This window comes from Salvelinus alpinus, chromosome 7, assembly GCF_045679555.1.
Source record: "Salvelinus alpinus chromosome 7, SLU_Salpinus.1, whole genome shotgun sequence".
Classification (NCBI taxonomy): Eukaryota; Metazoa; Chordata; class Actinopteri; order Salmoniformes; family Salmonidae; genus Salvelinus; species Salvelinus alpinus.
The window spans coordinates 1,913,584-1,941,512 of NC_092092.1; the positions used below are offsets into that span (position 1 = coordinate 1,913,584).

At 41.8% G+C, this 27,929-nt stretch overlaps 1 protein-coding gene across 5 annotated transcripts in view; it reads left to right on the forward strand.

The window, feature by feature from the left end:
• LOC139580324 (nucleolar and coiled-body phosphoprotein 1-like) overlaps positions 1-24,486 on the forward strand; it is a 36,244-nt gene extending 11,758 nt beyond the window's left edge. The window contains exons 9-16 of one of the 5 annotated variants that reach the window (XM_071408872.1): positions 85-180; positions 5,070-5,417; positions 6,458-6,585; positions 6,622-7,195; positions 8,352-8,765; positions 11,178-11,308; positions 19,208-19,288; positions 22,945-24,486. In XM_071408872.1, coding sequence (XP_071264973.1) covers positions 85-180; positions 5,070-5,417; positions 6,458-6,585; positions 6,622-7,195; positions 8,352-8,765; positions 11,178-11,308; positions 19,208-19,288; positions 22,945-23,103 — 1,931 coding nt within the window. In that variant the 3' untranslated portion in view covers positions 23,104-24,486. Of the gene's footprint in view, positions 1-84; positions 181-5,069; positions 5,418-6,457; positions 7,196-8,351; positions 8,766-11,177; positions 11,309-19,207; positions 19,289-22,944 lie in introns of all 5 variants that reach the window. The other 4 variants (XM_071408873.1, XR_011676020.1, XM_071408871.1 and 1 more) reach the window with 4 other exon arrangements.
• Positions 24,487-27,929: the final 3,443 nt, after the last annotated feature.

Consider the following 27,929-nt stretch of genomic DNA (forward strand, 5'->3'; position numbering starts at 1 on the left):
TACTTTAGTTGAATGCACTGATTGCTAATCTCTCTGGATTAGAGTGTCTTTTAAATGACTAATGTTCACTTTGATCATCAATAGCTAAAGCAGTCCCGGTGACGTCTACCCCAGCAAAGACTGTGACCCCTAAACCTGCTGCTGCTGCTAAGAAGGCCGAGTCTAGCTCTGAGAGCTCAGGTAGGTTCTGGATGTCGATTCTAAAGGTTCTAGACCTCGTCTTTAAAAGGCTATAGATTCTAAAGGTTCTAAAGGCTGTAGATTGTAATTGTTCTAGACCTAGGTTCTAAAAGCTGAAGATTGTAATTGTTCTAGACCTAGGTTCTATAGGCTGTAGGTTGTATTTGTTCTAGACCTAGGTTCTAAAGGCTGTAGATTGTAATTGTTCTAGACCTAGGTTCTAAAAGCTGTAGATTGTAATTGTTCTAGACCTAGGTTCTAAACGTTCTAGAGCAGGGTTTCCCACCTTCAGTCCTCCAGGGCCTGGTTGCATAAAACATCTTGTGTATTCCTTAAGGGGTTTACCTTGAGGAATAATTTCCCTTTACCTCAGGGAATTGTTTAAGGATGTTGCATAGAGCTGCTCAGAAATTTCCTTAGGATCATTTAAGGGTTTTATGGTAGTTTGAAGGCATGTATGGCAGAAAGTCTCTGGTTACCACGGAGTAGGGCTGTCCCTGATAAAAAATATTTAAAAAATTGTCTAGAATTTTTCAATGTGTATTTTTCCATATATTGAAACATCCTATTTATTCTAATCAAATCAACTATATTCACTGAGCTTGTCTGATGCTTTAAGCACACGGTTTTTGTTAATTAAGACACACAAATGACTAGAGGGAGTCCGAGCTGCAATTGATTTGATTGTGCCGGGCCGGACTCAGACTTCCTGCACCTTACAAAGGTGGAGGATTTTATTCTAGGTGTGAAGATGCAGTATTTCCTCGTGTCCAGGTGATGGCGCCACACTGATATCTCCAGCTTGGTTCCCACGTTTCTAAACCATATTTCCTGTAGTGTCTCCATAATATTTCAATTGATGAAGTGTGATCATAATCATTAGGATATTTTAGCGATCTGCAATACGTCCTAAATGCCCCCAGCCTTCAGATGGGAGCTAAACAGTACCACTGTGCTTGAGATGCGTTTTAAGGCTACGGATGAGGAAGTTAACTTATCATTAACCAAACCTTTAGGTCAGTTGTGTGCTGCTGCTGCTTTGCCATCTATGAACAGCAGGAGTTGTATTAAATAAACATTAAATTCATACGCACAAAACATATAAACAGAAGCACTCACTGTAAGTCGATGGGTTACATGTAGACCAGGGTGCCCCAACTGACGGCCAGCAAGCAATATGATTTGGCACTCACAAATTCATTATGAATTTTTATTTTTATAATAATTAAAAAATCATTGACCCGAGATGTAAAAATCTCCCAAATTCAATATCCCAAGAAGGAAGTTACCCTACTTTTTTTTTTTATTAGGCCTACTTACAATTTCAACTGGCTAAAAATGTCGTATCCTACATATAACAATCATTTAACCTGTCTGGGAACGGAACCCCTCGCCAACAGCCAATGAAATTGCAGGGCGCCAAATTCAAACAGAAATCTCAAACATACAAGTATTATACACCATTTTAAAGATACATCTTTGATATTCTTCATCAGATGACACTCCCGGGTCATCATGTTAGACAATACATGTATGTTTTGTTCGATCAAGTTTATATTTATATCCAAAAACCTCCGTTTACATTTGGCTTTGCCTCCAAAACATCCTGTGAATTTGCACAGAGCCACATCAATTTACAGAAATACTCATAATAAACATTGATAAAAGACACAAGTGTTTTACACAGAACTAGTGATACACTTCTTTTTAATGCAAACGCTTTGTCAGATTTCAAAATAGCTTTCCGGCGAAAGCACATTATTCAATATTCTACAGCGATCAGCCATCAAAGCAAGCTGTACAGTTACCCGCCATGTTGTGGAGTCAACAAAAGCCATAAATTGCGTTTATAAATCTTCTCTTAACCTTTGCTGATCTTCGTCGGGAATGCACTCGCAAGACTCCCAGTTCCACAAGAAATGTTTGTTTTGTTCGATCAAGTCCATCTTTATGTCCAAATAACTCAGTTTTGTTAGGGCGTTTAGTCCACTAATCCAAAAGCACAAAGCGCGTTACCATTATCTAGACAAAGTCAAAAAGCTCCATTACAGTTCGTAAAAACATGTCAAACAATGTTTTCAATCAATCCTTAGGTTTTTTTTAAAATCATAAATATGCAGTAATAATACAACCGGACAATAGCGCTTCCATTACAGAGGAAAAGGAACGACCGGCGTGCCCGAGAGGTCAACATCTCATTGTCCTCTTGCGAGCCACCTAATCAAACTGGTCTTATTCGACTCCCTTTCTCAATAGAAGTCTGGAAACAACTTCTGAAGACTGTTGACATCTGCTGGAAGCCTTGAAGTGCAATTTGACCCCACAGACACTTGATATTAGATAGAGGCTGAATTGAAAACTACAATTTCCCACTTCCTGGTAGGATTTTTTTCTCAGGTTTTAGCCTGCTTTATGAGTTCTGTTATACTCAGACATTATTTTAACAGTTTTGGAAACTTTAGAGTTTTCTATCCAAAACTACACACTATATGCATATCATAGCTTCTGGGCCTGAGTAACAGGCAGTTTACTTTGGGCACACTTTTCATCCAAACTTCCCAATGCTGCCCCCTATCCCAAACAGGTTAATGAAAAAAAGGCCATGTGTGAATGTCTATTGGGATAGCCTGCTCCTGTAACAACAGAACAAACAGAAAAATACTATCAACTTGAGACCTAAATATCCCTGGATAAGCGCTCACAATAATGTTAGTATTTACTAACTACAGTCGTATAGGCCACTAAGCCACTTGCTCAATGGGGAAAGTTTCATTTCCCCTTGGACATAATCTTGTGAGAAAGGTGTGATTTTGATGCGCAGGCAGTCTGACTTGCGTGAAAGCCAGTTGCTGTCGTGAGTCTATATTGCCTTCATAGAGGAAAATGAGGACTTGCAGGTGTAAGTCGATCCAAACATTGTTAGGACATAAAATTCAATTTTCTTTATTGTGCTGTATTCCTCTGAGCATGTCACCCAAAACTCACACAGGGATTCAGCACTCCTGAGCGCATTCCTGATTTGTCTCAATGTCTGGAATTCAATCAACTCAGCTTGAATTGCGGCCTCATCCAGAGGGTATCGTTTTCTTAGCAAGGGAGGAGTATTCTCCACCTGGGCGGACTGCGAGAGGATCACATACAAAAGCAATGATATCCTTGGGCATGCTGTAGTCTTCAAATCTGGTGGAGAAGTTGAAATCTTCCATCGCCTCTGTCACAATGCTGTTGCCTGGTCCCTCTGCCCGTCGTTTCTTTATTGTGCTGAAGGGGCAGTAGCCTAGTATTAGTATTATAAGAGGGGGAAAAAACATTTTGGTTATTATGGCTGGAATTGTTACTGTCCTGCCATGTAAAAATTACTGCCATGGCAGATTCGAATGGGACTAAAATTACCGTTATGGTGTTTTGTGCTCGTGAGCTTAATTACATTACCTGACCAATCAAACAAATCCAGTCCGAATAGGGAACAGTAGGGCCTGACCTATAGCATAACGCAATCACATCAATAAATTGCTTATTAAAAAAAAACTAACACGTGACAGCAAAATGGATGCAGATGACGTGACGAATAAACTTGAAACGGGGGAATATTTACAGGTTGCTCAGGAGGTAAAGGGAATGTTCGTGTGGAATAAATGTGACTAGTTGTGGAAAATAAAGAAGCAAGCGCTGCGTAAATATTGTGCGTGCCAAACAGGTGCTGTATAGATTACAATACAATTTCTCTGACCGTTTGAAACAATTTAAACACCAAAATTAATTATAAGCGTACCAGAAAGTCTGTAACGTTTTTTTTTTTTGTCTTTATTACATCAAAGACTAAAAACAAGTCGCATTCATTCGTGACGACCCGATTCACTGACTGAACATCTCTCCTCAGAGACAACTTCTATATTAAACACCAGGAGAAGCAAATTGATTCAGAAGATAATAAAACATGTTTACTATAGTTGTCTGTATTACTTTCTAGCACGTCAAGCTAACTGACAGAGTAGCTAGCTGGCTAGGTCTGTAGCCATTGTTCAGCTACATAGCTAGCTAGCTGGTGGATGTTTTCCTTTTGAAACCAGAGGAAAGCAACATTCACCTCCACAAATGCTGATCTCATTGATATCCATACTGAATGAAGCACTTAAGGGACCTAATGGGCGCCCTTAACTTTTTCACTTAATTGTAAGGGGGAAATTCGCCTTAAAATGTTTTGTTCAATTGACTTAAAGTTGAGGTAAAAGATGAGGGGGAAATTGACTTAAGATGTTTCATGCAACTGACCAAGTACCCCCGAGAGCCGCCCTCCAGTACCCCCCGAGAGCCGCCCTCCAGTACCCCCCGAGAGCCGCCCTCCAGTACCCCCCGAGAGCCGCCCTCCAGTACCCCCCCGAGAGCCGCCCTCCAGTACCCCCCCGAGAGCCGCCCTCCAGTACCCCCCCGAGAGCCGCCCTCCAGTACCCCCCCGAGAGCCGCCCTCCAGTACCCCCCCGAGAGCCGCCCTCCAGTACCCCCCCGAGAGCCGCCCTCCAGTACCCTCAACAGCACACATTTGTTGTAGTCCCGGACAAACGCACCTGATCCAACTCATTGAGGGCTTGATGATTATTAGTTGAGTCAGGTGTGCATGTCCAGGTCTACTGTTGAGGTTAGAGGTTGGGAAACTGTTCTAGAGCAACGGTAAACACAGCCACTTCTAAATCTTCAGCCAGTTTTCCACATCTGGTTTGAATAACTAGACACAATCGTCAAGTTTGTTATACCTGGGGCGTATTCATTACACCGATTTTAGTTTTTTTGTTTGTTGATTTTTTGCAGAACTTCTCTTAAATGGAAGCAAAAGGAATGAAACGGGAGGAAAGTGAACATCAGTCTCATTTCTTCTCTTGTTCCTCTCTTAGACTCTAGCTCTGAAGATGAAGAAGAAGCAAAAAAGGCAGCAGCTAAGGCTGCCCCGGCTAAGGCTACCCCGGCTAAGGCTGCCCCTTCAGAAGATTCGTCCTCGGATTCGAGCTCAGAGGATGAAGAAGAGGGGACAGTGAAAGTGGCACCAGCTAAGGCGACTCCTACGGGGACCCCAGGCAAGGCTGCAGAATCCTCCTCTGACTCAAGCTCAGAAGATGAGAAAGAAGCTAAGAAGCCTGTTGCCAAGGCCACTCCTGCCAAGGCCACTCCTGCCAAGGCCACTCCTGCCAAGGCCACTCCTGCCAAGGCTGCCCCTGCTAAGAAAGCCGACTCGTCAAGCTCAGGTAAAATAGACTAAATAGGACTGAGTCATTTTTAGAACTGATTACTAGAGAAGACAGAGTCCCAGATCTGTTTGTACCATCTTGCTAACTCGTGTGTCATTGTCACGCCAATGAGTTGGCAAGACAACACAGAAAGATCTGGAACTCAGCCCGGGGAAGAACATGCTTGGCTTGTTTCTTGTTTATGTTACAAAAACGTTAAACAATGCAGTATGTTGCTAATCATTCTCACCTTTTGGACCTCTCTGTGGTCTTGCGCAGGGCTTGTCTGTGGTCTTGCGCAGGGCTTGTCTGCGGTCTTGTATGCGGTCTTGCGCTGGGCTTGTCTGCGGTCTTGCGCAGGGCTTGTCTGCGGTCTTGTCTGCGGTCTTGCGCTGGGCTTGTCTGCGGTCTTGCGCTGGGCTTGTCTGCGGGCTTGCGCAGGGCTTGTCTGCGGTCTTGTCTGCGGTCTTGCGCTGGGCTTGTCTGCGGTCTTGCGCTGGGCTTGTCTGCGGGCTTGCGCTGGGCTTGTCTGCGGTCTTGCGCTGGGCTTGTCTGCGGTCTTGCGCTGGGCTTGTCTGCGGTCTTGCGCTGGGCTTGTCTGCGGGCTTGCGCTGGGCTTGTCTGCGGGCTTGCGCTGGGCTTGTCTGCGGTCTTGCGCTGGGCTTGTCTGCGGTCCTGCGCTGGGCTTGTCTGCGGTCTTGCGCAGGGCTAGTAGTTGGCTATATAGACGCCACAAACACGAGAACTATCAGATATGATATCCATGTTGCTTCTATTCTCACCCTGCACCTGTTGTTTTTAGATGGTACTCTGACATTTTTCATTAAAATAGTGGATGCAGTCATAACTAAGCTGGAAGTTGTCACTTACCTTGTATGTAAAATATTGAGTTCTTTAACCACGGATTTGTTGGCTGTTTTTCGTTGTTCTTTTGTTATCTATATTTAGAGAAACACAGTGAATGGAAGCTTTATATTACTGACTTGTCTGGGTTTGTAATATCAGACATACCCACAGACTAACTGAATCTGACATGTTCCCCTCTGTCGGTCCTGTAGACTCTGACAGCAGCTCTGAGGACGAGGCCCCAGCCAAGGCTACTGCAGCTACCAAGAAGCCTGCAGCAGCCCCCAAGGCCCCAGCCAAACCTGCTGCAGCTACCAAGAAGCCTGCAGCAGCCCCCAAGGCCCCAGCCAAACCTTCTGCAGCAGCAGCCCCCAAGGCCCCAGCCAAGGCTGCTGCAGAAAGCAGCTCAGACTCCGACTCTTCTGAAGATGAGGCTCCAGCGAAGAAGGCTACCCCGGCCCCTGTTACTAAACCAGCCTCCAAACCCGCCACCCCAGTTGTTAAACCAGCTGCTGCAGAAAGTAGCTCGGACTCCGACTCTTCTGAAGATGAGGCTCCAGCTAAGAAGGCTACCCCGGCCCCTGTTACTAAACCAGCCTCCAAACCCGCCACCCCAGTTGTTAAACCAGCTGCTGCAGAAAGCAGCTCGGACTCCGACTCTTCTGAAGATGAGGCTCCAGCTAAGAAGGCTACCCCGGCCCCTGTTACTAAACCAGCCTCCAAACCAGCCACCCCCGTGGTGAACAAACTAGCCCCAACCAAGGCCGTAGCCAAGAGCAGCTCCGATTCTGACAGCGACAGCTCGGACTCAGAGGACGAGGTCGCTGCAGCCAAAAAGACCACCAAACCTACAGCCGCAGCCAAGACTCCTGCTTCAGCCAAGACTCCTGCTTCAGCCAAAGCTGCCGAGTCCAGCAGCAGTGACGACAGCTCTAGTGATGAGGAAGAAGGTAAAGGAGTCAGCATACTTCCCATTCGAAACAGTTTGTTCGTATATTATGACGTTTTGGTCTTCGGCAAGTATTATTATTATTTTTTTTTACATCTAGTCAAGCTGAAGTAGGTAGCCAAAGTCTACGCTAGAGTCCTTCACGGGTCCAAAAAGTTGGACCGGTTCCAACGTGGACCTGGGGCTTTCCCCACCCGTACCTGATATGTATGAATAAATACAGACCTGTTCCGAACAGACCCGAGGACAGCTCAATCCGTTCCGTATAGACCTGGTCTAGATCGTATAGATCGGACCCGGTCCGATCCAGGTGAGGGAAGCAGAAAAGTTCATTTTGAAGCTACTTTATTAAAGCGTGAGGGAGAGGAGGTAGAGAGGTGACGCTCTAGCAGGGGTCGTGCTGTGTAGCCTAACTTTTGCCACACAGAGGCTTTTGAGGCTCTATGACTAGCCTATTGCTGATTTGATGACCTTATGATTGGCCAACTACAACAAGCTACACGTGCTACTTGTGAAAAGAGCAGCAGTATAAATTATACGATTTTACTCTACTGCAGCAGTCGCATTCGAGTCTTCCTGGACAATTCAGTTGAAATTACATATTGACATTACCCGTGATAATCATATCAGATCCGACTTAGACTTGTGATATTATTTTGATTTCTGGATCCGGACCTGCTCAGGTCCCGGATTGGGTTTTGGGTACAGGTGGCTCTGTGAAGATCTCTAGTCTACGCCCCTTCGTCGTTGATTGGTCAACAGTAGAGAGTTCTTCATTTTAACTGTTTGTCATTCATCGAGAGACTACTCCTTTTTTCATAAACGTCAAAATTAATGATAGATTTCTTGCTTTGTCTTGTATTAATTCTGACTACTTTGAGGAAGTGTATACTGTCTACGGCGTATCAATATGGACAAGCGAAGGTCTTTTTAAGCGAGCATGCCAGCTAGACGCTGACCGAAGCTGATGCCTTCAGAAGGCAGACTCTTTCTCTCATGGTGTTACTGCACTGTGACCTAGGCCTACATGTATTTTGATTCATGTACTGTGTAGGCCTATTTTATTGTTGTGTATCATATCTGTTTTATATTTTGAGGTTGCTTGTTAGTAAGCATTTCATTGCATTTGTTTCCGTATCACCAATTTAACCTTGCAGCAGCAACCCCAGCCTCGGCTAAGAAGGCAGCTACCCCAGCCTCGGCTAAGAAGGCAGCTACCCCAGCCTCGGCTAAGAAGGCAGCTACCCCAGCCTCGGCTAAGAAGGCAGCTACCCCAGCCTCGGCTAAGAAGGCAGCTACCCCAGCCTCGGCTAAGAAGGCAGCTACCCCAGCCTCGGCTAAGAAGGCAGCAGAATCCACCTCCGACTCCTCCGACAGTTCTGACTCGGATACTGAAACCAAGACGACGCCTGCTAAGCCTGCTCTGACCAATGGGAAGCCAGCTACACCTAATGCCTCCACCCCTGCTGCCAAGGCAACGACACCGGCCAAGGCTGCCGAGTCTTCATCGTCCCAGGACAGTAGCTCCGAGGAAGAGGAGGCGAAAGCAGTCGCCACTCCCATCACTAACGGTGAGCTTTTAACTCTAGAAGGTACAGTCTGGAATCTGGTCTATGGTCATTTCAATTCATGATATTTACCCATTGATTCTTAAAGAATATAACTTATCAATTAGTGATTGGGGGGGGATCGATAGTTACATATTGGGATATTATTTTTGATGTATCGTTTTGACATCGTAATATTGTTTTTGCGCTAGTTAGCCGTACCTGCAGCAAAACTCATGTTTATATCCCCTTCATAGTTCGTCTTTTTACATGGGGAGCCAATTTGTTTCGACACTTATTTCCTTGACTAAACTTTGTTTTCTAACGGCGATCTCTTGTCCCTCTGCAGAAGACTTATAGTGACCAATATGTCTGGAACATCGACACACAATAAAATCACAGTATCGAAGCCCAGTACATATACAGTTGAAGTCGGAAGTTTACATACACTTAGGTTGGAGTCATTAAAACTCGTTTTTCAACCACTCCACACATTTCTTGTTAACAAACTATAGTTTTGGCAAGTCGGTTAGGACGTCTACTTTGTGCATGACAGAAGGCATTTTTCCAACAATTGTTTACAGACAGATTATTTCACTTATAATTCACTGTATCACAATTCCATTGGGTCAGAAGTTTACATACACTAAGTTGACTGTGCCTTTAAACAGCTTGGAAAATTCCAGACAATGATGTCATGGCTTTAGAAGCTTCTGATAGGCTAATTGACATAATTTGAGTCAATTGGAGGTGTACCTGTGGATGTATTTCAAGGCCTACCTTCAAACTCAGTGCCTCTTTGCGTGACATCATGGAAAAACCTAAATAAATCAGCCAAGACAAAAATTGTAGACCTCCACAAGTCTGGTTCATCCTTGGGAGCAATTTCCAAACGCCTGAAGGTACCACGTTCATCTGTACAAACAATAGTACGCAAGTATAAACACCATGGGACCACGCAGCCGTCATACCGCTCAGGAAGGAGACGCATTCTGTCTCCTAGAGATGAACGTACTTTGGTGCGAAAAGTGCAAATCAATCCCAGAACAGCAGCAAAGGACCTTGTGAAGATGCTGGAGGATACAGGTACAAAAGTATCTATATCCACAGTAAAACGAGTCCTATATCGACATAACCTGAAAGGCTGCTCAGCAAGGAAGAAGCCACTGCTCCAAAACTGCCATAAAAAAGCCAGACTACGATTTGCAACTGCATTTGGGGACAAATATCGTACTTTTTGAAGAAATATCCTCTGGTCTGATGAAATAGAACTGTTTGGCCATAATGACCATCGTTATGTTTGGAGGAAAAAGGGGGAGGCTTGCAAGCCAAAGAACACTATCCCAACCGTGAAGCACGGGGGTGGCAGCATCATGTTGTGGGGGTGCTTTGCTGCAGGAGGGGCTGGTGCACTTCACAAAATAGATGGCATCATGAGAAATTAAAATTATGTGGATATATAGAAGCAACATCTCAAGACATCAGTCAGGAAGTTAAAGCTTGGTCGCAAATGGGTCTTCCAAATGAACAATGACCCCAAGCATACTGCCAAAGTTGTGGCAAAAAGTCAAGGTATTGGAGTGGCCATCACAAAGCCCTGACCTCAATCCTATAGAACGTTTGTGGGCAGAACTGAAAAAGCGTGTGCGAGCAAGGAGGCCTACAAACCTGACTCAGTTCCACCAGCTCTGTCAGGAGGAATGGGCCAAAATTCACCCAACTTACTGTGGGAAGCTTGTGGAAGGCTACCCGACACGTTTGACCCAAGTTAAACAATTTAAAGGCAATGCTACCAAATACTAATTAAGTGCATGTAAACTTCTGACCCACTGGAAATGTGATGAAAGAAATAACAGCTGAAATAAATCATTCTCTCTACTATTATTCTGACATTTCACATTCTTAAAATAAAGTGGTGATCCTAACTGACCTAAAACAGAGATTTTTTTACTAGGATTAAATGTCAGGAATTGTGAAAAACTGAGTTTAAATGTATTTGGCGAAGGTGTATGTAAACTTCCGACTTCAACTGTAGAATTGTCAGAATCCCAATACATATCGTATCAGTACCTAAGTATGGTGATAATATCGTATTGTGAAGTCCCTGGCAATTCCCAGCCCTACTATCAATGTCTTGTGAGTTTTTAGTATAGTTGTCCAATGTGTTGAGTGTCAGTTTACAAGGTCAAGGGAAATATATTTTGTAGTCATTTACCAAGAAGGGGTAAAATTTACCAATTTGTGTCGCAGTAGCACACCAGTGTCCTGGGTTGTTGTGTCCTGCTTGGGCTTTCTAGTCTTCTCCTTTTTAAATGGGCAAGTCAGTAAATATTTCAGAATTCCTTCTCATGTCATCCTCACTAAGGGTTGAATTATTTTAGAAACCAAGGTAGGACAGTTTTCTCAATGTCCCCCCCGTCTTCTCTCCCTCCACAGGCACGGTAAATGACAAGAGAAAGAGGGATGGAGAAGACTCGTCTTCTGAGAGCGAGGAAGAGGAAGTAACGACTCCTAAAAACAAGAAAGTAGTTCCATCACCACAGACTTTCCCCAAAGTCTCTAAGAAGGTGAGACCTCGTCAGACTGGCTGGGTTCAGAGCTGGGATTGGCTGGCTGGCTGGCTGGCTCGCTGGGTGGGTGGGTGGCTTGCTGGGTGGGTGGCTTGCTGGGTGGGTGGCTTGCTGGGTGGCTGGCTGGCTGGCTGGCTGGCTGGCTGGCTGGCTGGCTGGCTGGCTGGCTGGCTGGCTGCTGGGTGGCTGCTGGGTGGCTGCTAGGTTGTATTCATAACAATGTATTTGTTATGATGGCGTAAGTCTCAGTATTCAGAAATGTGTCCTAACAATGATTCTGGATGTGTAGCTCTATATATATATATATATCCACCAATATCTGGATCTGTAGCTCTATATATATATCCACCAACATCTGGATCTGTAGCTCTATATATATATATATATCCACCAATATCTGGATCTGTAGCTCTATATATATATATATCCACCAACATCTGGATCTGTAGCTCTATATATATATATATCCACCAATATCTGGATCTGTAGCTCTATATATATATATATATATATATATCCACCAACATCTGGATCTGTAGCTCTATATATATATATATCCACCAACATCTGGATCTGTAGCTCTATATATATATATATCCACCAACATCTGGATCTGTAGCTCTATATATATATATATCCACCAACATCTGGATCTGTAGCTCTATATATATATATATATATCCACCAACATCTGGATCTGTAGCTCTATATATATATATATCCACCAACATCTGGATCTGTAGCTCTATATATATATATATATATATCCACCAATATCTGGATCTGTAGCTCTATATATATATATATATATCCACCAATATCTGGATCTGTAGCTCTATATATATATATATCCACCAACATCTGGATCTGTAGCTCTATATATATATATATCCACCAACATCTGGATCTGTAGCTCTATATATATATATATCCACCAACATCTGGATCTGTAGCTCTATATATATATATATATCCACCAATATCTGGATCTGTAGCTCTATATATATATATATATCCACCAATATCTGGATCTGTAGCTCTATATATATATATATCCACCAATATCTGGATCTGTAGCTCTATATATATATATATATCCACCAATATCTGGATCTGTAGCTCTATATATATATATATCCACCAACATCTGGATCTGTAGCTCTATATATATATATATCCACCAACATCTGGATCTGTAGCTCTATATATATATATATATATATCCACCAATATCTGGATCTGTAGCTCTATATATATATATATCCACCAACATCTGGATCTGTAGCTCTATATATATATATATATCCACCAATATCTGGATCTGTAGCTCTATATATATATATATATCCACCAATATCTGGATCTGTAGCTCTATATATATATATATCCACCAATATCTGGATCTGTAGCTCTATATATATATATACACCAATATCTGGATCTGTAGCTCTATATATATATATATCCACCAACATCTGGATCTGTAGCTCTATATATATATATATCCACCAACATCTGGATCTGTAGCTCTATATATATATATATATCCACCAACATCTGGATCTGTAGCTCTATATATATATATATATCCACCAACATCTGGATCTGTAGCTCTATATATATATATATATCCACCAATATCTGGATCTGTAGCTCTATATATATATATATCCACCAACATCTGGATCTGTAGCTCTATATATATATATATATCCACCAATATCTGGATCTGTAGCTCTATATATATATATATATCCACCAATATCTGGATCTGTAGCTCTATATATATATATATCCACCAACATCTGGATCTGTAGCTCTATATATATATATATCCACCAATATCTGGATCTGTAGCTCTATATATATATATATCCACCAACATCTGGATCTGTAGCTCTATATATATATATATCCACCAACATCTGGATCTGTAGCTCTATATATATATATATCCACCAACATCTGGATCTGTAGCTCTATATATATATATATATCCACCAACATCTGGATCTGTAGCTCTATATATATATATATATCCACCAATATCTGGATCTGTAGCTCTATATATATATATATCCACCAATATCTGGATCTGTAGCTCTATATATATATATATCCACCAACATCTGGATCTGTAGCTCTATATATATATATATCCACCAATATCTGGATCTGTAGCTCTATATATATATATATCCACCAATATCTGGATCTGTAGCTCTATATATATATATATATCCACCAACATCTGGATCTGTAGCTCTATATATATATATATATATATATATCCACCAACATCTGGATCTGTAGCTCTATATATATATATATCCACCAATATCTGGATCTGTAGCTCTATATATATATATATCCACCAATATCTGGATCTGTAGCTCTATATATATATATATATCCACCAACATCTGGATCTGTAGCTCTATATATATATATATATCCACCAACATCTGGATCTGTAGCTCTATATATATATATATATCCACCAACATCTGGATCTGTAGCTCTATATATATATATATATATCCACCAACATCTGGATCTGTAGCTCTATATATATATATATCCACCAACATCTGGATCTGTAGCTCTATATATATATATATCCACCAATATCTGGATCTGTAGCTCTATATATATATATATATATATCCACCAACATCTGGATCTGTAGCTCTATATATATATATATCCACCAATATCTGGATCTGTAGCTCTATATATATATATATCCACCAACATCTGGATCTGTAGCTCTATATATATATATATCCACCAACATCTGGATCTGTAGCTCTATATATATATATATCCACCAACATCTGGATCTGTAGCTCTATATATATATATATATCCACCAACATCTGGATCTGTAGCTCTATATATATATATATCCACCAACATCTGGATCTGTAGCTCTATATATATATATATATATCCACCAACATCTGGATCTGTAGCTCTATATATATATATATATCCACCAACATCTGGATCTGTAGCTCTATATATATATATATATATATCCACCAATATCTGGATCTGTAGCTCTATATATATATATATATATATATATCCACCAACATCTGGATCTGTAGCTCTATATATATATATATCCACCAATATCTGGATCTGTAGCTCTATATATATATATATCCACCAACATCTGGATCTGTAGCTCTATATATATATATATATCCACCAATATCTGGATCTGTAGCTCTATATATATATATATATCCACCAACATCTGGATCTGTAGCTCTATATATATATATATATATATCCACCAACATCTGGATCTGTAGCTCTATATATATATATATCCACCAATATCTGGATCTGTAGCTCTATATATATATATATCCACCAATATCTGGATCTGTAGCTCTATATATATATATATATCCACCAACATCTGGATCTGTAGCTCTATATATATATATATATCCACCAACATCTGGATCTGTAGCTCTATATATATATATATATCCACCAACATCTGGATCTGTAGCTCTATATATATATATATCCACCAACATCTGGATCTGTAGCTCTATATATATATATATCCACCAATATCTGGATCTGTAGCTCTATATATATATATATATATATATATATATATCCACCAACATCTGGATCTGTAGCTCTATATATATATATATCCACCAATATCTGGATCTGTAGCTCTATATATATATATATCCACCAACATCTGGATCTGTAGCTCTATATATATATATATCCACCAACATCTGGATCTGTAGCTCTATATATATATATATCCACCAACATCTGGATCTGTAGCTCTATATATATATATATATCCACCAACATCTGGATCTGTAGCTCTATATATATATATATCCACCAACATCTGGATCTGTAGCTCTATATATATATATATATATCCACCAACATCTGGATCTGTAGCTCTATATATATATATATATCCACCAACATCTGGATCTGTAGCTCTATATATATATATATATCCACCAACATCTGGATCTGTAGCTCTATATATATATATATATATATCCACCAATATCTGGATCTGTAGCTCTATATATATATATATATATATATATATATCCACCAACATCTGGATCTGTAGCTCTATATATATATATCCACCAACATCTGGATCTGTAGCTCTATATATATATATATCCACCAATATCTGGATCTGTAGCTCTATATATATATATATCCACCAATATCTGGATCTGTAGCTCTATATATATATATATATCCACCAATATCTGGATCTGTAGCTCTATATATATATATATATCCACCAATATCTGGATCTGTAGCTCTATATATATATATATATCCACCAACATCTGGATCTGTAGCTCTATATATATATATATCCACCAATATCTGGATCTGTAGCTCTATATATATATATATATATATATCCACCAACATCTGGATCTGTAGCTCTATATATATATATATCCACCAACATCTGGATCTGTAGCTCTATATATATATATATCCACCAACATCTGGATCTGTAGCTCTATATATATATATATATCCACCAACATCTGGATCTGTAGCTCTATATATATATATATATCCACCAACATCTGGATCTGTAGCTCTATATATATATATATCCACCAACATCTGGATCTGTAGCTCTATATATATATATATCCACCAACATCTGGATCTGTAGCTCTATATATATATATATCCACCAACATCTGGATCTGTAGCTCTATATATATATATATCCACCAACATCTGGATCTGTAGCTCTATATATATATATATCCACCAACATCTGGATCTGTAGCTCTATATATATATATATCCACCAATATCTGGATCTGTAGCTCTATATATATATATATCCACCAATATCTGGATCTGTAGCTCTATATATATATATATCCACCAACATCTGGATCTGTAGCTCTATATATATATATATCCACCAACATCTGGATCTGTAGCTCTATATATATATATATCCACCAACATCTGGATCTGTAGCTCTATATATATATATATCCACCAACATCTGGATCTGTAGCTCTATATATATATATATCCACCAACATCTGGATCTGTAGCTCTATATATATATATATCCACCAACATCTGGATCTGTAGCTCTATATATATATATATCCACCAACATCTGGATCTGTAGCTCTATATATATATATATCCACCAACATCTGGATCTGTAGCTCTATATATATATATATATCCACCAACATCTGGATCTGTAGCTCTATATATATATATATATCCACCAACATCTGGATCTGTAGCTCTATATATATATATATATATCCACCAACATCTGGATCTGTAGCTCTATATATATATATATATCCACCAACATCTGGATCTGTAGCTCTATATATATATATATATATATCCAACATCTGGATCTGTAGCTCTATATATATATATATATCCACCAACATCTGGATCTGTAGCTCTATATATATATATATATCCACCAACATCTGGATCTGTAGCTCTATATATATATATATATATCCACCAACATCTGGATCTGTAGCTCTATATATATATATATATCCACCAATATCTGGATCTGTAGCTCTATATATATATATATCCACCAATATCTGGATCTGTAGCTCTATATATATATATATATATCCACCAACATCTGGATCTGTAGCTCTATATATATATATATCCACCAACATCTGGATCTGTAGCTCTATATATATATATATCCACCAACATCTGGATCTGTAGCTCTATATATATATATATCCACCAACATCTGGATCTGTAGCTCTATATATATATATATCCAACATCTGGATCTGTAGCTCTATATATATATATATCCACCAACATCTGGATCTGTAGCTCTATATATATATATCCACCAACATCTGGATCTGTAGCTCTATATATATATATATATATATATATCCACCAATATCTGGATCTGTAGCTCTATATATATATATATCCACCAATATCTGGATCTGTAGCTCTATATATATATATATATCCACCAACATCTGGATCTGTAGCTCTATATATATATATCCACCAACATCTGGATCTGTAGCTCTATATATATATATATATATCCACCAATATCTGGATCTGTAGCTCTATATATATATATATCCACCAACATCTGGATCTGTAGCTCTATATATATATCCACCAACATCTGGATCTGTAGCTCTATATATATATATATATATCCACCAATATCTGGATCTGTAGCTCTATATATATATATATCCACCAATATCTGGATCTGTAGCTCTATATATATATATATCCACCAACATCTGGATCTGTAGCTCTATATATATATATATCCACCAACATCTGGATCTGTAGCTCTATATATATATATATCCACCAACATCTGGATCTGTAGCTCTATATATATATATATATCCACCAACATCTGGATCTGTAGCTCTATATATATATCCACCAACATCTGGATCTGTAGCTCTATATATATATATATATATATATCCACCAATATCTGGATCTGTAGCTCTATATATATATATATCCACCAATATCTGGATCTGTAGCTCTATATATATATATATCCACCAACATCTGGATCTGTAGCTCTATATATATATATATATATCCACCAACATCTGGATCTGTAGCTCTATATATATATATATCCACCAACATCTGGATCTGTAGCTCTATATATATATATATCCACCAACATCTGGATCTGTAGCTCTATATATATATATATCCACCAACATCTGGATCTGTAGCTCTATATATATATATATATCCACCAACATCTGGATCTGTAGCTCTATATATATATATATATATATATATATCCAACATCTGGATCTGTAGCTCTATATATATATATATATCCACCAACATCTGGATCTGTAGCTCTATATATATATATATATATCCACCAACATCTGGATCTGTAGCTCTATATATATATATATATATCCACCAACATCTGGATCTGTAGCTCTATATATATATATATATCCACCAATATCTGGATCTGTAGCTCTATATATATATATATCCACCAATATCTGGATCTGTAGCTCTATATATATATATATATATCCACCAACATCTGGATCTGTAGCTCTATATATATATATATATCCACCAACATCTGGATCTGTAGCTCTATATATATATATATATATATCCAACATCTGGATCTGTAGCTCTATATATATATATCCACCAACATCTGGATCTGTAGCTCTATATATATATATCCACCAATATCTGGATCTGTAGCTCTATATATATATATATATATCCACCAATATCTGGATCTGTAGCTCTATATATATATATATCCACCAACATCTGGATCTGTAGCTCTATATATATATATATCCACCAACATCTGGATCTGTAGCTCTATATATATATATATCCACCAATATCTGGATCTGTAGCTCTATATATATATATATCCACCAACATCTGGATCTGTAGCTCTATATATATATATATCCACCAACATCTGGATCTGTAGCTCTATATATATATATATCCACCAACATCTGGATCTGTAGCTCTATATATATATATATATATCCAACAACATCTATTCATGCCAGACTACCATTGCAGCGCTACAGATCCAGAATCAATGTCGGAGCCCATTTCTGAATGAATATACACACACACACACACACACACACACACACACACACACACACACACACACGTGTGTTTGTGAATAAAGGCTTTGGGCTGTATACAGAACAGAGGTGCATTGTGGTATTAACTGCTGTGTGGCGTTGTCAGATGCCGACTGAACTAAACCCCTCATTCTCTCTGTGACCATCTGTGTCTCACGGTCTGTGTGTCCCTCTAAAGATCAATGTACCTTTCCGTAGAATAGTAGAGGAGGACATTGAGGTGGACAACCGTCTGGCGGACAACTCCTTCGATGCCAAGGTGAGTTTATCTACACACTCCCCTGTCCCTCTGCCGTGTCTACACTCCCCCGTCCCTCTGCCGTGTCTACACTCCCCCGTCCCTCTGCCGTGTCTACACTCCCCCGTCCCTCTGCCGTGTCTACACTCCCCCGTCCCTCTGCCGTGTCTACACTCCCCCGTCCCTCTGCCGTGTCTACACTCCCCCGTCCCTCTGCCGTGTCTACACTCCCCCGTCCCTCTGCCGTGTCTACACTCCCCCGTCCCTCTGCCGTGTCTACACTCCCCCGTCCCTCTGCCGTGTCTACACTCCCCCGTCCCTCTGCCGTGTCTACACTCCCCCGTCCCTCTGCCGTGTCTACACTCCCCCGTCCCTCTGCCGTGTCTACACTCCCCCGTCCCTCTGCCGTGTCTACACTCCCCCGTCCCTCTGCCGTGTCTACACTCCCCCGTCCCTCTGCCGTGTCTACACTCCCCCGTCCCTCTGCCGTGTCTACACTCCCCCGTCCCTCTGCCGTGTCTACACTCCCCCGTCCCTCTGCCGTGTCTACACTCCCCCGTCCCTCTGCCGTGTCTACACTCCCCCGTCCCTCTGCCGTGTCTACACTCCCCCGTCCCTCTGCCGTGTCTACACTCCCCCGCCCCTCTGCCGTGTCTACACTCCCCCGTCCCTCTGCCGTGTCTACATGAAATGAGAGGCCAGCACTCGCTTGATTCAGTTGCAATTTAAGGTTATTTTCTTTTACACAATGTTGTAATTGAACGCACTGTGTGTAAAGCCCCTCATCTGAACACCCATTACAGCTCTCCCAAGTAGTGCATCCTAGAAACCATCTGTTTCTGTTTACGTTCTGTACGGTCAGGTATGTGGATCAGAACCACACCTGTACCGGAGGAATCTCAATATAATACAAGATGAGAAGCGGTTAGTTAAAAAAAAAAAATGTTAAAAAGTGTTTGCTTTTTCTCCCCAATTTCGTGGTATCCAATTGGTAGTTAGTCTTGTCCCAACGCTGCAACTTCCATACGGACTCGGTAGAGGCGAAGGTCGAGATCCGTGCGTCCTCCGAAACACCCAACCAAGCCGCACTGCTTCTTGACACAATGCCCGCTTAACCCGGAAGCCAGCCGCACCAATGTGTCAGAGGAAACACCGTACACCTGGAGACCGTGCTAGCGTGCACTGCGCCCGGCCCCCCACAGGAGTCGCTAGTGCGCCGCCCCATGGGTCTCCCGGTCGTGCCCGGCTGAGACAGAGCCTGGACTAGAACCCAGAGTCTCTAGTGGCACAGAGCCTGGACTAGAACCCAGAGTCTCTAGTGGCACAGAGCCTGGACTAGAACCCAGAGTCTCTAGTGGCACAGAGCCTGGACTAGAACCCAGAGTCTCTAGTGGCACAGAGCCTGGACTAGAACCCAGAGTCTCTAGTGGCACAGAGCCTGGACTAGAACCCAGAGTCTCTAGTGGCACAGAGCCTGGACTAGAACCCAGAGTCTCTAGTGGCACAGAGCCTGGACTAGAACCCAGAGTCTCTAGTGGCACAGAGCCTGGACTAGAACCCAGAGTCTCTAGTGGCACAGAGCCTGGACTAGAACCCAGAGTCTCTAGTGGCACAGAGCCTGGACTAGAACCCAGAGTCTCTAGTGGCACAGAGCCTGGACTAGAACCCAGAGTCTCTAGTGGCACAGAGCCTGGACTAGAACCCAGAGTCTCTAGTGGCACAGAGCCTGGACTAGAACCCAGAGTCTCTAGTGGCACAGAGCCTGGACTAGAACCCAGAGTCTCTAGTGGCACAGAGCCTGGACTAGAACCCAGAGTCTCTAGTGGCACAGAGCCTGGACTAGAACCCAGAGTCTCTAGTGGCACAGAGCCTGGACTAGAACCCAGAGTCTCTAGTGGCACAGAGCCTGGACTAGAACCCAGAATCTCTAGTGGCACAGAGCCTGGACTAGAACCCAGAATCTCTAGTGGCACAGAGCCTGGACTAGAACCCAGAATCTCTAGTGGCACAGAGCCTGGACTAGAACCCAGAGTCTCTAGTGGCACAGAGCCTGGACTAGAACCCAGAATCTCTAGTGGCACAGAGCCTGGACTAGAACCCAGAATCTCTAGTGGCACAGAGCCTTAGACCACTGAGACAGAGCCTGGACTAGAACCCAGAATCTCTAGTGGCACAGAGCCTGGACTAGAACCCAGAGTCTCTAATGGCACAGAGCCTTAGACCACTGAGACAGAGCCTGGACTAGAACCCAGAATCTCTAGTGGCACAGAGCCTGGACTAGAACCCAGAATCTCTAGTGGCACAGAGCCTGGACTAGAACCCAGAATCTCTAATGGCACAGAGCCTGGACTAGAACCCAGAATCTCTAGTGGCACAGAGCCTGGACTAGAACCCAGAATCTCTAGTGGCACAGAGCCTGGACTAGAACCCAGAGTCTCTAGTGGCACAGAGCCTGGACTAGAACCCAGAATCTCTAGTGGCACAGAGCCTGGACTAGAACCCAGAGTCTCTAGTGGCACAGAGCCTGGACTAGAACCCAGAATCTCTAGTGGCACAGAGCCTGGACTAGAACCCAGAGTCTCTAGTGGCACAGAGCCTGGACTAGAACCCAGAGTCTCTAGTGGCACAGAGCCTGGACTAGAACCCAGAGTCTCTAGTGGCACAGAGCCTGGACTAGAACCCAGAGTCTCTAGTGGCACAGAGCCTGGACTAGAACCCAGAATCTCTAGTGGCACAGAGCCTGGACTAGAACCCAGAGTCTCTAGTGGCACAGAGCCTGGACTAGAACCCAGAATCTCTAGTGGCACAGAGCCTGGACTAGAACCCAGAGTCTCTAGTGGCACAGAGCCTGGACTAGAACCCAGAATCTCTAGTGGCACAGAGCCTGGACTAGAACCCAGAGTCTCTAGTGGCACAGAGCCTGGACTAGAACCCAGAGTCTCTAGTGGCACAGAGCCTGGACTAGAACCCAGAGTCTCTAGTGGCACAGAGAACACTGATGCAGTGTCTTACACCACTGGTCCAGTCGGGACGCCCAAGTGGTTTAGTTTTATTTAGCTGTCGCCATCTTGGTTGTTTGAACAATGGTCCTTGGGCCAGATGAAGCTGTTCTAAAGTTGTATATTAATGCAGAGAATCACTGAATGGTTGAAACATGTATATCTCCTCGTTTCTTCTAGAAAGTATATTTGTGTTGCTTGATCTTATGCGAGGATGTCCCACCGGACACACAGTTCTGGGAGTCGGTCAGAAAACCTGTCAGTCAAGACACGCTTATGAATATTTGGCTCCCCGCCCACTCAGCCTTACTGATATTTAGAGAATTAGCATTTTCCCCGCCCACTCAGCTTTACTGATAGTTAGAGAATTAGCATTTTCCCCGCCCACTCGGCCTTACTGATAAAGCCCCTTGAATTGAATTGAATTAGCATTTTCCCCTCCCACTCAGCATTACTGATGGTTAGAGAATTAGCATTTCCCCCGCCCACTCAGCCTTACTAATAGTTAGAGAATTAGCATTTTATATTATATAATTTAGGACATAGGATACTTAGAGGTACTGCACTGTGATCCTTAGTAAAAGAGCTACAATATAAATTGTCGGTATTGTGTTGGTCCAGGGATCATGTCATTCTGGTGCTAGACATGTTTTGACTGTCTCTCTCTGCTCACCTCAGCGCGGGGCAAATGGAGACTGGGGCCAGAGGGCCAATGACGTGCTCCGCTTCACCAAGGGGAAGTCCTTCCGCCACGAGAAGACCAAGAAGAAGAGGGGAAGCTATCGTGGAGGAGCCATTTCCCAGTCCGTCAACTCCATCAGGTTCGACAGCGACTGAGAACCTAGTCACCGTTCATCATCATCATCATCACCCCTCTTCATCCTGCCGCTTGACCCCCCCCCCCCCCCCCCCAACCTGATTGAGCCGAAACATCATCAACTGAACTACCGACAGCTGATAGCTGGCTTCCTATAATTTTAGTTCATAAGTCAATGTGTTAAACCTAAAGGCTTTTTTTATGGTGTAGAAGAAGACACAAGTGGTCCTGAAATGGGGGGGGGGGGGGGGAGTGGTCTGACTGTCTCTGTGCCTTCAACGTGGTACAGATTACTAAAGGGTTAATGTCCATAGGCTGCATTTACAACATATAGCCACCAGGTGGCGGTAGTAAGCCACCCAATTCTGTGTTATCAAATTTAAAAGTGTAAACTGTTCTCAGATTTCTTTTTCTCTCAGCCATTAATCTGTTGTAATATTGTTAGCCCGGTATCTTCCCCCTTCTGTCCAGTGTGTTTTCAGTATCAACATTTTGAAATTCTCTGTTCTTGTTTTATCACTGTTTGCATTGTCAGACACATTGCGGGGGGGGGAAAGGGTTACTTGATTTTTGTGCAGACCTGGGAGTTGAATGATAAGAATCTCATGTGTTGCCGTCTCCCAACACCTGGATAAGTATTCAACCACTGCAATGTAAACTGTCTGGAACGTGTCCGTCCTTTTTATATTTTCTGCAGTCTCATGTAGACCCCATCACGGTTTAGATATGAAGGTTTTATGTACGTATTTAACCGTTTTAAGCCCGGGAAGTATCGAGGATCATCCAACTGTCATTATGAGCTCTGTAGTCTTGAAGTAATTGCCCGGGTCATGTTTAGTATACCATAACAAAACCGTTTGGAAACAGGAAAACACACTTAGTGTACAAGTTCAGGTAGTACCTACCCTTTTCACTCAGTTATAAAACATCTGCTTGCATCTGAAATGGCACCCTAATGTAGTGCACTATACAGGGAATAGGGCTCTGGTCTAAAGTAGTGCACTATACAGGGAATAGGGTGCCATTTCAGATCCTGGTGTTTATTCCTGCTGATGTGAGACTGCCCCCTGTTGGTCTGCTCGGTCGTTCGTCATTGGCTGCTGAGGTACTTCTCTTGGCCCAGCAGCTTGATTGACAGCCAGAACAGCTAACGTCAAGTTTTAATTTTGTGAATTTCAATTTCCTGTTTCTACTCGGAATGTAACCCCTTTTCTTATTGAGTCTTGTTTATTACCTGAATAAAATACTTTGTGTCCCAATTTCCTTCCTCCCTGCACATTTAAAGGCGGTATAGCAGTTCATTTCCTTTGATTTGTGAAGTAGATGAGATCGTGCAACTTCTTGGAGGATAATGGAACTAAATAAAGGAAACTTGTTAAAAATACAACCAAACATGTAAATAACCCTGAGTTGCGTCTGTTCTCTGCTTCAGTTTGCTCCTCAATTCATGCACCTTGGTTAGAGAGCGAGGTAGCGGCAGTGAATCCTTTGGACACTTAACTTTTGACCAGGACCCAGGGACGCAACCCATAACTTCATTTTTACCATAAATCAAAATTGATTGGTCACATACACAGTTTAGCATATGTTAGTTATAGCCAATGCAGCGAAATGCTTGTTCCTAGTTCCTAACTGCAGCGAAATGCTTGTTCCTAGTTCCTAACTGCAGCGAAATGCTTGTTCCTAGTTCCTAACTGCAGTAGAATGCGTGTTCCTAGTTCCTAACTGCAGTAGAATGCGTGTTCCTAGTTCCTAACTGCAGTAGAATGCGTGTTCCTAGTTCCTAACTGCAGTAGAATGCGTGTTCCTAGTTCCTAACTGCAGTAGAATGCGTGTTCCTAGTTCCTAACTGCAGTAGAATGTGTGTTCCTAGTTCCTAACTGCAGTAGAATGCGTGTTCCTAGTTCCTAACTGCAGTAGAATGCGTGTTCCTAGTTCCTAACTGCAGTAGAATGTGTGTTCCTAGTTCCTAACTGCAGTAGAATGCGTGTTCCTGTGAAACTAGATCCTGGACTTCCTGACTAGATCCCTGACTCAACACAGGAGCCCCCCAGGGGTGTGTCCTCAACCCCCTGCTGTACTCCCTGTTCACCCATGACTGCGTGGCTTTGCACGACACCGACTATCAAGTTTGCTGACGACAACCCGATTGTAGGCCTGGTAACCATCAACGACGAGTCAGCCTATAGTTTAATACACGTACAAAACGATCGTCTTTCCATCATGGCTTTTTTCCTTTTTTGTTTTACATGAAAGGGGAGGTTAACTTGGCCCCCGCAGACAATCGACTTAAGTTTCAGTCATGGGATTTTCTTTTGCTTTAACTCCTGCCACAGCCCTGAATTATGTTAAACTAATTAAAACGCGCTTAGATTATATCCCCGTCACAAGCACCACAGAACAACATTATAGCTACTGTGTTTTTGCAACAGATGAGAGATATGCATTTATTTTTATTTTTTAGAGCCGTTTCCAAAATTCCTCTTTAGAAAGTAATTTTTTTTTGTAACTTTAACGTAAGAGTTAATGTAAGGTGGGTGTCAATATTAAGTCCTAGGAGTCAATATGTAAGGTGGGGTGTAAATATTAAGTCCTAGGAGTCTATATGTACGGTGGGGTGTAAATATTAAGTCCTAGGAGTCTATATGTACGGTGGGGTGTAAATATTAAGTCCTAGGAGTCTATATGTACGGTGGGGTGTAAATATTAAGTCCTAGGAGTCTATATGTACGGTGGGGTGTAAATATTAAGTCCTAGGAGTCTATATGTACGGTGGGGTGTAAATATTAAGTCCTAGGAGTCTATATGTACGGTGGGGTGTAAATATTAAGTCCTAGGAGTCTATATGTAAGGTGGGGTGTTGATTAATGATTAAGTCAACAATCTAACCATTCACGTTCATCCTTTAGTCAAAGGAAGCAAATAAGGATAACTTGGCATTGGTTTATTAAAGGCAGACTCAGCGGTATGATGCAGAAAGTAAACAGCATAGTGGGTCAATTTCCACAGCAACTAAGAGCGTTGAAGCGCCAGAATCGACATCTCCGCTGTTTTGGTCCCGTGGCTACTACCACATTGTAACAGCTTGAAGCAAACCTGTGACCATTGCGCACAGACATTCTGTGTGAAAGTGAATTATTGCATCACGCTCATATCTGCGGTGCTGCTCGTGGCAACCTCATTTCGCTGAGTCTACCTTCAGCCAATTCAAACTAGTTGTTGAAATTCGAGCAATGATAAGATGGGCTAAAATCATAGACTGTAAAAAAAGTTTTTTATGGATGAAGCCATCACCCCCGTTGTTTCCTATGTGAGGTCTCAGTGGCGCATTTGAAGATCAGGAAGTGGCGTTTTAGCGTGTTGCGACGTCAAATTGAAGGCCGACCGGGCTCCTGCAGGCTGCCATTAGAAACTACATTATCCTTATAAGGTAGTCTCTGTGTGATTTAATGTAATCGGTTCCGAAAGTTTCCACATCCCAAAGTGGGATTAAAACGGATTTAATTGTCAATTTTTCTCAACAACTCTGTTTTGTTGTATGTGTCACACTGCTTTGCTTTATCTTGGCCAGGTCGCAGTTGTAAATGAGAACTTGTTCTCAACTGGCCTACCTGGTTAAATAAAGGTGAAAAACAAATATAAAAAAGAAAAGAAAAATGGCGTGAGGAGGTAAGGCAATAAATAGGCCATAGTAGCAAAGTAATTACAATTTAGCAGATTAACACTGGAGTGATAGATGAGCAGATGATGTAGTGATAGTAGTGATAGTGATAGTAAGTAGTGATGATGATGAGCAAAAGAGCAGCAACGTTTGTCCTGTGTAGCTGCATGCCTTTCTTTGTTTGCTGTAAATTCATACTTTTTTCAATAAACGTTAATCAAATACAACCACTGACTGTTTGCTTGTTTCTGTTTCTCCAAGATGGCAACCCAAACGACCTAGGCCTACATCGTCGGAGATTAATTTGTGCGGGAAATGTCATTTTAGTTTTGAGTTGCCAATTTAAAAAAGATCAGTTAATTCACAGGGGAGAAAACACTAAAGCTGTCTAAAGCTGGTACACCAGAGGCTTCATGGTGAGAGACTGTATGTGTGGGAGATGATTGGTTGGGAAATGAGGAAGATTAGGTTAAAGCCTATTGCAACGTTAGTTTCTCCCGTTCTTTCTATATGCTAATGGAGGCCAAGTTTGACCTAAAAAAAAAGCTTTCCAATAATTTTTAAGTCTTGAGGTAAGAAAACAATTAACTTCCAGCAATCAGATATCATTAATTTACTTAATGCCATTACTTTTGTGCTTACTTGTGATGTTAAACAAATTAGTGAATGTTTTGGAGTAGCTTCCATCAGTGTAATTGTCTGCACTTCCAATCCCCCATATATATGTTTACATACATACATACAAGATGATATATTGTCTTACAAAGTGAGAAAGTAACACTCACTCAGATCTCACTGAGTAACCTTTACTGAACTGTGTTAACTATGTCCCCAGATCTCAGCTAGTAGTGTAGTCTTAACCCACTGTGTTAACTATGTCCCCAGATCTCAGCTAGTAGTCTTGTCACCAAAAGCACTCACAAACTTCTACAGATGCATAATCGAGAACATCCTGTCGGGCTGTATCACCGCCTGGTACGGCAACTGCTCCACCCACAACCGTAAGGCTCTCCAGAGGGTAGTGAGGTCTGCACAACGCATCACCAGGGGCAAACTACCTGCCCACCAAGACACCTACACCACCCGATGTCACAGGAAGGCCATAAAGATCATCAAGGACAACAACCACCAGAGCCACTGCCTGTTCACCCCGCTATCATCCAGAAGGCGAGGTCAGTACAGGTG